We start from the raw sequence: 16710 nt of genomic DNA, 5'->3' as shown, positions 1-16710 counted from the left end.
GAGGCAATCATCTGAGAAAATTTTCTCAACTTGGCAAAATAACTACTTTCGGAAAATGAGACAATGAAGCAGGAAACAACCCCATGAAGATCCCAGTCGACTCAGTATAATGGAGTTTCTTGAACTTCCACACAACTGTCAAACTTTACTCTCTACTCCCAATCTAATCCTTTTCTCTCTCTTTTTTCCTTTTCTTGACTCCCCCTTTGAAAACCTAACTCTCAAGCTGTCTACCCAGTAACTAATTTCAGTGCCATTACAGTTCAAGATCTGAGTTTTTAAGCACTTCTTAGAGATAAACAAAAATGTCTTCTTTCATTATTTTCTTTCTAACATTGCTCTCAATTCGACAATGCAGTGGGCGTGTTTTCACATTTGAAATGCACCACCGTTTCTCTGAAACTGTCAAGAAGTGGTCACTGCAGAAAATAGGTGGTCCACTTCATAATTGGCCGGTCAAGGGAAGTCTTCAGTACTATACTCAGTTAGCCAACCACGATAAGTTGTTACATGGTAGGAAGCTTTACAAATTTGGCGGACCACTTACTTTCTCTGATGGCAATTCCACTTTCCGGATCAGCTCTCTTGGTTTGTAAGTCCAAACAAATCCCCTTTTTTCTTTTTTCTGGGTTGATATTTTTTGGACTCATTTTTTTTTTTGTTTAATTTTGAAAATCTTGTTTTTGTAGCCTGCATTACACTACAGTGACGTTGGGGACACCGGGGATGAAGTTTCTTGTGGCGCTTGATACTGGGAGTGATTTATTTTGGGTGCCTTGTGAATGCGGCAAATGTGCTTCTACTGATGATCCTACACTTTACAGCTCTGTATGTTTTACTTTACCCCCTTCTCTTTTTTGGGTGTCTTTAAGTATATCTATATATGAAAGGGTTGAGTGAGACATTGTGGTGTAAAGCTCTCAACTAACTGAGCTTTATGCAAAATTCCTAGAATGTTGGTACTTAGCAATCACATTTTATAACATAAAAAATTGGCTAAAGGTGCCTTTGACAGCTAGACCATTCTAACTAATTTGGCACAAGATGCATATGATGGAAAAGTGAGGAGCTTATAAATTTCATGAGACTTTTCGTGTGACAAAATAGTACATTATGACCTCCGTTTGGTGTGAAAATAACTATTATCCATTTGTAAACCTGCAATGATATCCACAAAATTCTGTCTTTGGGAATGTGGTATAACATGACTCGTGAGTGTAATTAGAGGTTCTGATAAGACAGCGGTACACTAAACTAGAAAATGACCACTTACAAGGGCATAATAGTTTGGGGTTATACATTTTTGGATGCCATTATTTTGTGGAGCAGCCAAAGAGAATTTTACAACCAAAATTTCACATGAGTATGCACGATCATAGATTCCTGTATCTAATTCACTTGTACATTATTGTCAACTGTGAACAGACAACTAAGTAGTCCTACACTATGGCATCTTTCAGGCACTGATGAACAATTGTTTTGTGAAGCAACCGGACTTTATGCCCTAGTTTTCCAGTTGGGGTTACCATTTTACTATTATTTGTTCTATTCCCTCACAGCCTTACTCATCAATCTTTGTATGGTGTCGGTTCCTCCTCTAGGCCATGGTTCGATGGAATTATCTTCTTCTAATTTGAAAATACCAGTGTTAACTGTACCGTTAACTTTGATTTGCCAGATAAATTATAAGGGTGCTTAGACAGACGTGGATGAAATGAGATACATTCCTTTTTGTGGTTCTCTGATATTGTTTCCTTTTAACTCCTTCTGAAGTGGATTATGTTTTTATCCCAGGATTTTGAGCTTAGCATATACAGCCTGAACGGATCGTCAACTAGCAAGCAGGTCACCTGCAGTAATAGCTTGTGTACAGAGCGCAATAATTGCCTTGGTACATATAGCCACTGCCCTTATTCAGTGTCCTATGTCTCCTCGGAAACTTCAACTTCAGGAATTTTAGTGGATGATATTCTGCACTTGAGAACAGAAGACAATGAGAAAAAATTTGTCCAGGCGCGTGTGATCTTTGGGTAAGTATCCTGAACTTTTATCTAATTGATTTGATGTTGATTGGCATTAGGTTGACCTCTGGCAGTGTATATTTAACTATATGTGTTGGATGGAAGGCACATTTTGGTTAACTGTGTAACTGAGAAGTGCTTCTGCCGAAGTTCTCAAATTCGTTCTCTGATAAATGCCAATTTCAAGTGTTCAGTTGTGGACAGGTGCAAACTGGTTCTTTTCTAGACGTTGCAGCACCAAACGGTTTATTTGGGCTTGGTCTTGAGAAGATATCAGTCCCTAGTATTCTGTCTCGAGAAGGTTTTATGTCAGATTCCTTCTCCATGTGCTTTGGTCATGATGGGGCAGGACGAATTAGTTTTGGAGACAAGGGTAGCTTTGACCAGGAAGAGACCCCTTTTAATATAAACCCATTACAGTAAGTGGTAATGACGCCATTAAACACCACCTTAAATTTTTATGGTTAGCGTCATCCAAATCTGTTAGATCCACTTAACCATGCTCTTGTGGAAAACCTTTTGCAGCCCAACGTATAACATTTCTGTAGATCAAATACGCGTTGGAACAACTCTTGTTGACTCAGGTTTTACAGCACTTTTTGATACCGGGACGTCCTTCACATATCTTGCTGACCTATCCTATACAAAGCTTTCAGAGAGTGTAAGAATCCTTTTCAAATGGTACTTATTTGTACACATTGTTAGATAATGTTCAAGATTCAATTGTCTTATTCCTCAACAGTTCCATTCTCAAGTACGAGACAAGCGGCTCCCACCTGATCCTAGGATCCCTTTTGAATATTGTTATGATATGAGGTAATATATGCTATATATGTACATGTGTCTCTGTGTGTGTGTGTGTATTCTTTTTTTTTCTCCTTCCTTCAACCACTTCTTTACAGCATTTAATTTGTTATCTTTCTGTTTATCATTTTGTGATTTATATTGGACAGTCCTGATGCAAATACGAGCTTGATTCCTAGTTTAAGCCTAACTATGAAAGGGGGAGGCCAACTTGTTGTCTATGATCCAATTATTGTTATATCCATGCAGGTATAATGTTTCAACTGTCTTGCACAATATTTTGTTTTTAATTTCAGTTATTGCCTTTTTCCAGAAAAAAATACTAAATATTGTCTCCTATGCAGAGTCAACTCGTGTATTGCCTGGCTGTTGTGAAGAGTCAAGACCTAAATATAATTGGACGTAAGCTTCCTTAGTGTAACAATGCTTTTAAATTTTCTATTTTCATTGGATTGAAATGAAATGAAGTTTCAAACACGTGAGGTAATCAAGTCTGTCTTTACTGCTACATGAAACAAAAGGAAAGCTAACTCAACTCGAAAAGCTTAACTCATGAGGCGAGAATTGCCTAAGATCATATAAGAAGACAACAATACATATCCTTAACCAACGTGAGACTCTAACACTGTACATTGTAATATTATTCATTCAGCTATTTTGGTAGGTTCTGTTCAACTGGAGGACTTCATGATTTATTTTTTCCAAAACGCTTTACTTCAAAAAGAGTTGTCAGCAAAATAGTGGTGTTAGAGATAACAGCTGTTTTGGCTTTAATTCCCTGAAATTAAGGGGGTTTCTCTTTATTTTAAGCTTCTGATAATGGAATAGAATAATCACCTTTTTGTAGCCTAAAGAGTCCCAACACCTGGTGAAATTGATACTTCAGGTTCCTAGCAAAGTAATAAACTCTCAGGCAATAAAAATGCTAGAGTTAATCTCAGCACTCTAAAGTTTTGGTTGTCTATCATTGATAAGATACTTAAAGTGGGCAGCTCAAAAATGGATCTATTCATTTACACATTGTGATATGTGACTGTCGTTGCTCTTACTGATCTTTTTCCAGAAAACTTCATGACTGGATACCGCTTTGTGTTTGATCGAGAAAAGGCCATTCTCGGTTGGAAGAAGTTTGATTGTGAGTGTTGTTTACAGTGTTCGTTTCTCCAATAACTTAACTAAGACAAATAGCGTAGGTTTTTTATGCTTCTGGTTTGGATTTGTGGCGTTCATGCAGGTTATGAGATTGAAAAAATAGACCATTTCCCTTCAGAAGCCCTTAATACTACCCGTGTGCCACCTGCTGTTGCTGTTGGGCCTGGAAATGATGATGCAGAAAAATCAGATGAAAGGACTACAAATACTCCTCAAAGTTCTTTTGCATCATCAGTTTATCAAACATTTTATTTGAACCTCATAAAATGCTACCTAGCATCTCTAACAATGCTACTTTTATAATAGCTACCATATGCTCATTGTCACTGACCTTTTGGCAGCTAGATGTGGTTGAAGTTCTCAGTATTTAGGTATGTTTCATAGCGCTTTAGCACATAGTGCAGATAACAACTTTGTAAAGCTCCAATATGGTGGGAAATTTTTTCGTTGCCTGGTCATATTTGAATTCGAGGCTAACCCATTAAATGTAAATACATATAGAAAAGTTATATTTTTCCCGAGCCAAACCTTATGTTTTTGTCGTTAAGACATGGCAATATGGTAGCTAATGTACATTATGATTGCAATAGAACAGTGGATTGTATAGAGCCACCATGTTCCACTGTCACAGCTGCAACGATATCCAATTAGTACTTCTCCTCTCCTTTTGCTCCTCAACCCCTCAGCTTCCCGCTTAATGTCATGGGTATTGTTCGATTGGACAATGGATATGGATGATATTTTGAATTTGAATCTCAATGTCTAGAGGCAGCTGAATCGACCCTACATTTTATGTATTGTGATTGTGGCATTTTTGTTTGAGGGGTGAAGGTGGGAACTAGGAGGGTGGCGGATGCCATATTACACTACCATTAAAGTCTCGTGAACTCCTTTTTCATATATGCTAGATTGTTTTTGTGGAGTGCATATACATTACCTCTCTTTTTTCCTTCAAACTTAGAATTGTGCTTTGAAGTTTTGGATTAGGTTTCCTCACCATAATAGGTTAGAACGTGAATGCTGATTTTTAGCTCTTTACAGCTAGGAATTAGCTTCTCCAAGTCCAGTTCAGAAATGCTAATTATACCAGAAGTTCCTGTTATGACCAGTTTAACTGCTACTGAAACATGAAAGCATGACTTGATTCCCTATGCATTAGGTAAAGATGTTACTTTTACGATAATTCAGTTATTCTAACGCTAAAATATACTCCATAAAGAGTTGGACAACTTGTCATTGATTACTTCAATTTTGTCTATTCTTAATAAGGATGTAATTCTCGGGAACTCCTTCAGTCTGGCGGTAGTATTTCTGCGTTGACTTTGAATCTTGGAACAGTTTAGTCAACACGGTTTAAATAAACATATAGACTGTGGATGAAGTTTTTTTTTGGTTGATGGTAAAAGGAATGGACTTTCTTTATTGTAGTGGATGTTTGCTAGTCTGATACTTTTGGAGGAAAAAATTACTAAATCTTAGGTAAATGTGTTGGATAATAGCTTACTGCTCACCTCCGAAGAGTTGAGGCCAACACACTTACATCCTTTACGCGTTCCTATTTTCCTTTTTTTAGAAACAAGGAATATATTTACGTCGCCTAGGTTGGTTACCTTCATCAGCACAGTAATCTGAGTTTACGTCACAGTTCGCGGTAGGCAAAACGATTGTTCAATCTGCCTCAGGGGTGGAGTTACAGACCAAAGTGCGGATTTGGACAAACTAGGTAATTTTAGTTCAAATTTTATATTTGTCTTAAGAATATTAGTAATATATACAAATTATCAGTTGAGAGTCCAATAGCTTAAAAAGACTAGAATTTTGAACCATAAATTTTAAATTGCCGTCCATACCAAAACTAAGAAAAAGAGTACAAGAATGAAATCAGGACCATAATGTCTCTCCGACCATTCTTGTACTTGCAAACTTTTTTTTTGTGTCGTTTTTCATGCCGCCAGCAAGGTTCATTCTACAATTGGTCAATTATTGGAGGAAATACATCTTTTTTTTTTTTTTGGTTATGTTTTCTGCTTAAAAATAAATTTCCGATCCTTCTGCTCTTTGATTGTACGCATCAAATCCATGCGAGAATACTCCTACCTACTATACCATTGACTTTGTCCTTCCCAAGTCAAACTTTATACCATTATGGAACAGCAGTAAAAATATAATATAATGTTAATTGACCTAACTTAACATTTAAGAATAAGAGGATAGGGGAAAAAAGGGATAAAAAACTAATAAGAGGCTTCATCCCGATGTAACATTCTGTAAATATGATATGTTTATAATTTGTTCTCTTAGGAGAATGAATATTAGTTTCAAAACGAGATAACGAATATATCAAAAGGAAATAGGGTGTCTTTCTCATGTGGCATGAATGAGTAGGAATATTCATCTTTTTTGCAAAACAGGAAAGTCTATATATAACTTCCAAAATATCAATTACTACTAATACTCTCCTTGTTTCTTTTATTTTGGCCATTGCATTTGTAAAATCTAGCATGCTCTTTCCAGGGGAGGCTGACCTCCCAAGATCATCGTTTAACTCGCCAGGTTATATTATTGCAGACAATAAATTAAAAAAATGTACTGTTTTTAATAATATGGAGTAAGTATTTTGATGAGGTGGTTCACACACTTTGACATAGTGTGATAGTTGGTAAAAATCATCGGTTCAAGCCTTACAATTTTTAATAAAAATTTTATTTGTCTTAGAAAAGAATATATTCATTTTGTATATATCCTCCTAATTCTAGGGAAGCGACATAGATCCAGTTTATATAGTTGGCAACTGCTTGTTTGAGTTCATCTTTACACTAATTTTGTATGGAGTTTAAGTTAGTGCACTCATAGCGCAAAAAACATTTACACAATCAGATCATTTAAACAATAACTGCAGGTAACTTTATTTAAAAGCATTAATTAATAACTTAAAATAAATGATAGGCCTGGTTCTGTCTAGCTCTTGCTTGACCTTGCTCAGATGTTCCTTTAGAATTCTTATTTGCTCATCTCTTTTGTGCAACTCATCTTTCATTTTTCCTACATTCTCTTCTAAGGTGAGTTGTCTGTGATCAACTGTCTTTTTACCTGTTCCTAAATTTAATTTTAGATATTCAGATCTAAGCTCCAGTACAGTAGTGTCAAGTTCAAAAACCTGGTTCTTCAGCACAACTTTTTCACTTTCAGTTTCACTAGTTCTGAGTTCGAGGTTTTTGCATTTAGCTTTTAAAACTACATACTCTTTTGGCAGTTGTTCCTTTTCATTGTTTACATTCTTAGATTCATCAATTAGATCTAGGAACAACTCAGATAACCTTTCCTTAGACAAACATTTAATCTTGTCTTTGAGATTAGAAACACTTACCTCAGCTTCTTCATCAGATTCTCCAATAGCCATGAGTGCTCGTTCATCACCATCATCATCATCATCATCATCCGAGCTTTCGTCTGAGCTATCTTCCCAAGCAACGGCCATAACCTTTGTTGATCCTTTAATGTTGTTTTCTTGGGTTGAACCTGTTCCTTCTTCCTGTTCCTTCGTTCAACTCTTTCCTTTTTCCACTCGATTTCATATTGATGACAGTTCTTGATGTGGTGATCAGTCTTCCCACACTTGTAGCAGCCATCATTGGTTTGCTTCTTAGGAGATTTTGATTTGATGTAGCTAACACTTCTTGAAGAACTCTTTCCTCTTCTTAGGTACTTCTTGAAATCTTTGGTGATCATGGTCATTTCATCATCTTCCAAATTAGAACCTTCAGTGATTCTGAGAGCCAAACTTCTTTCCTTCTTAGGTATAACCATTTTCATGGTTTGTCTCCTAAGTTCATAGGCAGTAAGATTTCCAATCAATTCATCCAGAGGGAGAGTGAAAATATTCATTGATTCCTGGATAGCAGTAATTTTGCTCTCCTAAGTGATATGCAAGACTCTAGTCAATATCCTTTCAACCTTTTCTTCTTTAGGAATAATCCTTCCAAGAGATTTCAGTTCATTTGTCAATGTAGTGAACCTTGTGTACATCTCTTGAATGGTTTCTCCTTACTTCATAGCAAAACTCTTATATCGAGAGTACAATTGAGTTCCTCTGGATCTCTTCACCTGAGGTGCTCCTTCATGAGCCACTTGCAGTGTGTTCCATATTTGTTTAGCAGTGGTACAACCTTGAATTCTGCTGTACTCATCTGGACCAAGTCCACAAACAAGCCATTTCTTGACTTTAGCATTCTTCTCCCACTTTCTCAAGTCTTCAGCAGTGCAATCAGCTGTTGTCTTTGGCACATCTACTCATTCGGCATTTATCTTCATGGTAGCCAATGGACCATCTGTGACAATGTCCCATAGTTCATAGTCTTCTCCTATGATGTGGTCTCTCATTCTGTTTTTCCACCAGGAGTAGTACTGGCCATTGAAGAGTGGTGGCCTAGCAGTGGATTGCCCTTCCCAGTTTTCAAGTGGTGCACTCATCTTGATATGTTCCTAAGGTGTTAGCCTCTTCAAGGATAACCCGCTCTGATACCAATTGATGTTTTATACTTCAATGCCAAAAAAGATGGGGTGATTTGTGTGGTGTCCAATTTTTGTGTGCACAGATTATAGAAGGACCTGGTTCTTCTATGTGTTCCTTAAACTACTATTGCGGAAATAATAAATGCAGAAAGTAAAGAACGTAAGTATTTTTACGTGGAAAATACCCGGCTCAAAAGGTAAAAAAATCACGACCTACTATTTAGTAGGATTTTTCCCAACACTTCACTAAAATCACTTAGCCAAAACAGTATTTACAAAACTCTTTGTAAACCTAAGGATTACCTCTAATCCTGTTGTAGCAACCAGCCTCTAACTGTTGCGATAACTTCAAGTTAACTCTAATTTGAATACTCAAAGTACCTATTACAATTGCTTCTAAATAAAACTGAAAGGTACAATATGAAAACATCTACTACAGTTGGACTAGAATAAAAGACAGATACTTGGAACTAGTTCTTCTATCTGGTTCATGTAGCTTTAGGTTCGCACACTTGAATCACACAAGAATTGCTTGCAAAATGCCTTGCTATTTTGTTCTCAACTTACGTTTAACTTCAACTTTTGTTTGTGCTTGTAAAGTGATAACATCCTGCAATATATAGAGTTAGTAGATTAAGAAACAACTAGAGTTCTAATGCTACTCTTCCTTGGTGGAAGAGTTCTAGTTGTTCGCAATTTCTAACTCCTCTCTTATCTTGGATAGTGTTCTCGTTTAGTAAGGAGTCCTTCTCCTTATCAATTATGCAATCTTTTCGATAAGGAGATATCAGATATAATCATTTAAGCTTATCTCCCTCACGTGCATCCCTTGTGCTTGAATCTGCCTGTGTTTGTATACACTGTGGATAGACCTGGTTCATGCTTGAGTTCCTTTGTCAATCTTCAAAACAAACTTCACTTCGGCCAACAAGTATAATATAATGTAATGTTCAGATTGACTAATTTAACATTTAAGAATAAGAGGATAGGGGGAAAATGGAGAAAAAACTTACCGGGTATACTGATACTAATAAGAGTCTTCATCCCGATGTAACATTCTGTAAATATAATATGTTTAAGAAAATGAATATTAATTTCAAAACGAAATAACGAATATATAAAAAGGAAATAGGGTGTCTTTCTCATGTGGCATGAATGATAACGAGTAATGAGTATTTATCATTTTCGCCAAACAAGAAAGTCTATATATAACTTGCAAAATATCAATTACCACTAATATTCTCCTTGTTTCTTTTATTTTTGCCATTGCATTTGCAAAATCCAGCATGCTCTTTTCAGGGGAGGCTGCCCTCCCAAGATCATCTTTTTACTCACCAAATTATGTTGTCGCATACAAAAAATAAATAAAAAATGTATAAGCATTTTGATGAGGTGGTTCAGACACTACGATGTAGTGTGATAGTTGGTAAATATCATCGGTTCAAGCCTTACAATTTTTAATAAAATTTTTATTTGTCTTAGAAAAGAATATATATCCATTTTGTTTATCTCCTCGTAATTAATTTGCAAGGCTGAACTAAAATCTATTCGATTGCTGAAGCAGACTTTCCTAAAGTTTTTTGATGCATCTGGTCTTCAAGCAAAAGCAGACAAAAGCTCTATTTATCTAGCTGGTATTTTAAATGACCAGAAACAGGACATCCTACAAGAACTGGGCTATTCTGAAGGCATTCTACCTTTCAAATATCTTAGTGTTCCTTTGCCATCTAAAAAGCTCTCAGTCATTCAGTGTTGGCCATTAGTAGAGAAGACCACACAGAGGATCAACTGTTGAACTGTAAAATTACTTTTATATGTAGGTTGACTACAGTTGATTAAATCAGTTCTATTTGGAATTCAATCCTACTGGGCACAGATTTTTCTTTGACCTAAAAAGATGATGAAGATGGTTGAGGGTATTTGCAGATCATTCCTATGGACAGGTGCCTCTACTGTCTCTAAAAAGGCACTAGTTTCATGGGAGAAAGTATGTTTACCACAAGTTACAGGGGGCCTAAATGTGATGAACATGATGCATTTGTGGGCAGTGACAAAAAAGAAAGATTGTTTTGATGTAAATAGGATCGTGGATGGTCAGCATCCACTTGCTTTGTAAAGATATTTTTCTGGAATTAATAGAAAACACTATTTACCAAATAAATAAATAAATGCACTATTTTTAATAATGAGTATTTTGATGAGGTGGTTCACACACTTCGATGGTAAAAATCATCGGTTCAATATGGGATTTTCCGAGTGCGAATCTGGATTTAATCGGACCTCAATGTGGGTATCGGATACTGAATGAAAAACTAAAAAAATCATCGGTTCAAGCCTTACAATTTTTAATAAAACTTTTATTTGTCTTAGAAAAGAATATATCCATTTTGTTTATCTCCTCGTAATTAATTCTAGGGAAGCGACATAGCTCCAGTTTATATACTAGTTGGCAACTGCTTGTCTGAGTTCATCTTTACAATAATTTCCGTATGGAGTTTAAGTTTTTGTGCACCGTAATATTTACACACTCAAGTCACTTAAAAATAATTATAAATAACTTTATTTAATAGCATTAATTAATAATCTAAAGAAATAATAAGTAACATGCGACAACATATTAAATCATACTAATGCTGTAAAAAGTCATTACACTGTCGTCGTCTGTCGATGTCTATATATTACTTAAATCCTTTTTGGTTTGTAAGATAATAAATTCATTTTGTTGTACATTTACCAGTCAAAACAAGAAGCCATATTGTTTGTTACGTGCTATTCTGAAAATTAGGAGATGCTTAGAGATAGTCAGATACGTAGTAGAATAGAATATTGTAGTTGTTGTTTACTTTCAGCTAATTGCTTTGTTAAGATACTTTAGGAGGTGGGGTTTTATTCATTAATGTAGCATGATTGGTGGCTTTAGAGGCTACACCTATGACCAATTCTTGATGAGAAAATTAATGACAATCATGAATGTACCGTACTAACGCGTTCTTTAACCCTTGACTTTGAATATTTTGCCAAATTACTACTACTAGCATATTGTTAATATCGTCAGCTACATTTGATTAAAAACGTTAACAACTACATTTCACTTACAAATATTTTAAAATATTTTAACTTTTAATTTTAATTTTATTCTTAATGAGATAATTTAGAACCATATAAATATCTAAAATTTATTTTATACCATAAGATTTTAAAAATCTTTCAGTTAGATGGTGCCATATAAATTGGGACGCGAGATTATAATCTCTTCCTAATATTTTTCTTTGGGTAGCTTTTTATTTAATGGATGTAACTTGCAAGTCCAATAAAAGTATAGTCAAAACTCAAAGCATTAAACAGAGCTGAAAACAATTTCCACCATAGGAAGCTTCCAACTGATTGCAATGTCTTAGGCTTAGCCTAACGCTATCTTCGGATATATAAGTCGTCTTCTCTATACAATTAATGTGGCGCTCTCACGGGGGAAAGATAGCTTAAAAAGGTACATATTTGAATTTTGAGGTGAACGTTAATATTATACTTTTTTAGGAATCAATAATACTATAGTCAGTGTAACCCTATAAATGAGGTTTGAGATTTTCCGAAATACAACTTCTAGAGAAAAGAAAATATTTTTTTTCATGGACAAGAGGGGTTGCTCTGATGGTAAGCAACCTCCACCTCCCACCAAGAGGTTGTGAGTTAGAGTCTCCCCAAGAGCAAGGTGGGAAGTGTTGCGGAAGCCAAATGTATATAGTGTGAATAAGTCACAACTACTATACCAAAAATTATGACAACCACCAAATAATAAATAAGACAATAAAGCAACAATAAAAGGAACACCAAAATTTACGAGGTTCGGCCAATTTTGCCTACTCCTCGGACACAACCAATATTTTATTCCACTCCAAAAAAACAAGTGAAATAATACTAAAGAGAGAAGATACAAATGCCTTAAGAAGATAAGAGGCAAATGAGAGGTGTGTTTAAATCCTAAATATTAAGCCTTCTTTTATAGGGGGGAAATCCCCCCAACTCTTCTTTTCCCACCAATGTGGGATAAAAATATTTGCCAAACTTAACATTCTCTACCTTGGCAAAATTCCACATCTTCAATTTTCTCTCAATAATAAATTTTGATTGTGTCTTCATCTTCAATCTTCAGTTTTCAACAATGTTGATCAAATCCAAACAATGTTGAAACTTGACCGCAATCACCACCTTTGTCAGCATATCAGCAGGATTCTCCGTAGTATGAATTTTCTTCACCGTGACTCCTCCTTCTTCTATGATTTCTCGTACGAAATAATACCGAACATCAATATGCTTCGTCCTTGCATGATAAACTTGGTTCTTCGCTAATTGAATAGCACTTTGACTATCACAAAAAAATGTGATACATTTTTGTTCAACACCAAGCTCCTTTAGCAATCCTTGAAGCCAAATTGCCTTCTTCACAGCCTCTGTAATAGCCATGTACTCTGCCTCTGTTGTAGACAAAGCAACTGTTGACTGCAAAGTAAACTTCCAACTAACTGGTGCCTTTGCAAAAGTAAATACATAACCAGTAGTTAATTTTCGTTTGTCCAGATCACCCGCAAAATCTGAGTCACAATATCTAACTACAGACTGATTATCTTTCTGCTCAAAAAATAACCCGACATCTACAGTACTGTAGAATCCACTTCACAGCTTGCCAATGCTCCTTTCCTGGGTTGTGCATATATCTGCTAATAACTCCAACAGCTTGTGAAATATCAGGCCTTGTGCAAACCATTGCATACATCAAGCTACCAACAACATTTGCGTATGGTACCTTTGACATATACTCTCGTTCAGCTTCATCCCTTGGCGACATAGTAGTACTTAGCTTAAAATGGGAAGCAAGTGGAGTACTAACTGGCTTAGTCTTGTCATCTATGCCAAAACGTTGAAGTACTCTCTTCAAATATTCTTTTTGAGATAAACAGAGTTTCTTTGAACGTCTATCTCTAATTATCTCCATGCCAAGAATTTTCTTTGCCTCACCCAAATCCTTCATCTCGAACTCCTTCTTCAGTTGAATCTTCAACTTATCAATTTCTTTCGAATTCTTGGAAGCTATCAACATATCATCAATATATAGGAGAAGATATACAAAAGAACCATCTTTAAGCTTGTGCAAATACACACAATGATCGTATTTGCTTCTCTTGTACCCTTGTCGCAACATAAACTCGTCAAATAGCTTGTACTATTGTCTAGAAGATTGTTTCAATCCGTACAATGATTTTTCAAGTTTGCACACCATATTTTCTTTTCCAGCAACTTTGAATCCTTCTGGCTGAGTCATGTAGATTTCCTCCTCTAAGTTTCCATATAAAAACGCAGTTTTTACATCCATCTGAACTAGTTCCAAATCCAATTGTGCTACCAAAGCCAACATAATTTTAATGGAGGAATATTTTACAACTGGAGAAAACACTTCATTGTAATTAATTCCCTCCTTTTGAGAATATCCTTTGGCCACCAATCTTGCTTTGTAGCGAACATCTACTTGGTTAGGAAATCCTTCCTTCTTTGCAAATACCCATTTGCACCCAATTGCTTTCTTTCCCTTCGGGAGATTGGCCAATCTCCATGTATGATTCTGATGAAGGGACTGTATTTCATCATTCATGGCAATCCTCCACTTATCTTCTTCTGAACTTTGGACAGCGTCTTTATAAGTGGTAGGAACATCATCAGCTACAATTGAGGTTGCACAAGCAACCGTCTCTATGAGACGAACAGGTTTCGTTATTGTTCTTTTTGGCCTGCTGGTTGCTATTGATTCAAGTTGTTGTTGAGGTTCCTGAGTTGGAATCTCCTCTACTGGCTCTCCTTCCAGAGGGTAATCTTCATTTGTTTCCTCCTTTGTTTCTTGTGTAGGAAAAATAAATTTTCCCTCAAACTCCACCTGCTTAGAAGCACCTTCATTTTGTTTGGTATCTTCTGTTACCTTATTTACCATAGCAGATTCATCAAAGGTAACTTCCCTGCTGAATATTATTTTCTTTGTCATAGGACACAATAAGCGATATCCTTTGACTCCAGAAGTAATTTCCAGAAAAATAGCCTTCTTTGCCCTTGGATCCAATTTTGACTCTGTCACATGATAATATGCAGTTGAGCCAAACACGTGCAAAAAGTCATAATCTATAGCAGGCTTTCCATTCCATTTTTCAAATGGTGTTTTGCCATCAACAACAGCAGATGGTAAGCGATTGATAATGTGACATGCATATGTAACTGCCTCAGCCCAAAATTCTTTGCCCAAGCGAGCATTGGACAACATACATCGTACCTTCTCCAGCAAGGTCCGGTTCATACGTTCTGCCACTCCATTCTAGTGTGGTGTATGTCTACAGTGAAGTGTCGGACGATGCCATCATTTTCACAGACCTTATTGAAATGATCATTTTTGTATTCACCTCCATTGTCTGTGCGAATACACTTGATCCTCCTGCCTGTTTGATTCTCCACCATCGTCTTCCATTTGAGAAAATTCCCAGCACTTCATCTTTGCTTTCATTGTATACACCCACACTCTTCGGGAAAAATCATCAACAAAAGTTACAAAATAGTGTTTCCCACCTAATGAAGGTGTTTTGGAAGGACCCCAAACATCAGAGTGTACATAATCCAAAATGCCTTTAGTATTATGGATCGTTGTACCAAATTTAACCCTTGTATGTTTCCCTTTGACACAATGCTCACAAAACTCCAAGTTGCAAGTCTTTACTCCTTTTAACAATCCTTGATCTGATAGAGTTTTCAAGGATTTTCCTCCAGCATGTCCCAAGCGCATGTGTCATAGCTTGGTTGCTTCTGCCTCTTTGTCGTCACTGGATGTCACTGTCGCTGTCCCAATAACTGTACTGCCACGATAGCGGTACATATTATTATTCTTCCGATTAGCCTTCATTACCACTAGTGTACCGGAGCATACTCTCATCACTCCATTTTCTGCAATGATTTTGAACCCTTTTGATTCTAGGGCTCCTACAGAGATGAGATTCTTCTTCAAATCCGGTACAAATCGAACATATGTTAATGTTCTGATCATTCCATCATGGTTCCTTAATCGTATTGAATCAATGTCATATGAGGTAAGAGGGATGTTATCCGCTGTGTGGATGACTCCATATTCTCTTTCTTGAAATTCCACAAACCAGTCCCTGTTGGGACACATATGATAGCTACAAGCCGAGTCCATCAACCATATGTCTGATGATGTTGATGACTCTGTTGTAACTAATGAGAAGTCTGAATCATCACAATCAGCTACATTTGAATCCATAATGGCCTTTCCATTGTTATGTTTGGCCTTATTCTTCAACTTCGGACAGTCTTTCTTGCAGTGCCCCTTTCTCGACAAAAGACACATTCATCTTTGCTGGGTCTGGATCTTGATTTGGATCTTCCCTTCTTTGTCCTCGTTTGATTTTGAGGACGACCCCTCATAAATAGTGCTTCTCCTTCTCCGCCCTTCTGTTTTTCTCGCTTTCTTTGTTCATAGCTGTACAAAGCCGAACAAACTTCTCTGAGAGAAACTTCGTCATTTCCATGGAGTAGAGTAGTTTCAAGGTGCTCGTACTCATCAGGAAGTGACGCCAACAACATCAAGGCCAAGTCACCATCATCATAAGCTGTATCCATATTTTGCAAATCTGTGACCAACTTATTGAAACTGGTGATATATTCATTCATCGTGGTACCAGGAACATAGGTGAAGTGAAACAGTCTCTTCTTCATGTACAATTTATTTTGACTATTTTTCTTCAAAAATTTATCCTCCAGTGCTTTCCATAATTTACTTGCAGAAGTTTCCTTTGTGTATGGATATTTCTGCTCTCTAGCAAGGAAGGATCGAATGGTACCACAAGCAACACGGTTGAGAATCTTCCAATCTTCTTCTCCAATAACATTTGGTTTCTTTTCTTCAATGGCCAGATCTAGCCCTTGTTGAAAAAGGACATCTAGAACCTCGCCTTGCCATATCCCAAAATGTCCGGACCCGTCAAATATTTCTACCGCAAATTTCGCATTTGACACAATTCTTGTCATAAGTGAAGATGCCAATGATGACGTATTGTTGACACTTGATGTAGATTCTTCTTGTTTATTGTCTCCCATCTTTGACACAAATATTATTTAATAGCTGACGACACAATTCAAGATTATTTCCTTTCTGGTGTGGAAGGTCAGACTAAGC

The 16710-nt window shown here is 36.5% G+C and overlaps 1 protein-coding gene across 1 annotated transcript; it reads left to right on the top strand.

Annotated features, from left to right (window-relative positions):
- On the top strand, positions 1-4432 carry LOC107830345 (aspartyl protease family protein 1). The gene is made up of 10 exons (XM_016657871.2): positions 1-592; positions 690-828; positions 1795-2030; positions 2216-2440; positions 2547-2682; positions 2764-2837; positions 2975-3074; positions 3170-3227; positions 3889-3960; positions 4060-4432. The coding sequence occupies exons 1-10, from the start codon at positions 306-308 to the stop codon at positions 4278-4280; spliced, it is 1548 nt and encodes a 515-aa protein (XP_016513357.2). The 5' UTR covers positions 1-305; the 3' UTR covers positions 4281-4432.
- Positions 4433-16710: the final 12278 nt, after the last annotated feature.

Source organism: Nicotiana tabacum, chromosome 3 (assembly GCF_000715075.1).
Source record: "Nicotiana tabacum cultivar K326 chromosome 3, ASM71507v2, whole genome shotgun sequence".
NCBI lineage: Eukaryota > Viridiplantae > Streptophyta > Magnoliopsida > Solanales > Solanaceae > Nicotiana > Nicotiana tabacum.
Note: the sequence above shows the minus strand (reverse complement) of the source record. Positions and strands in the feature narration are given on the sequence as shown.

Bases quoted from the DNA above. Each gene is read 5' to 3' on its own strand.
- LOC107830345 (XM_016657871.2), top strand. From the start codon at position 306: ATGTCTTCTTTCATTATTTTCTTTCTAACATTGCTCTCAATTCGACAA. The intron at 829-1,794 runs GTATGTTTTACT...TTTTTATCCCAG, and splicing joins ATCCTACACTTTACAGCTCT to GATTTTGAGCTTAGCATATA. The intron at 3,961-4,059 runs GTGAGTGTTGTT...GCGTTCATGCAG, and splicing joins CGGTTGGAAGAAGTTTGATT to GTTATGAGATTGAAAAAATA.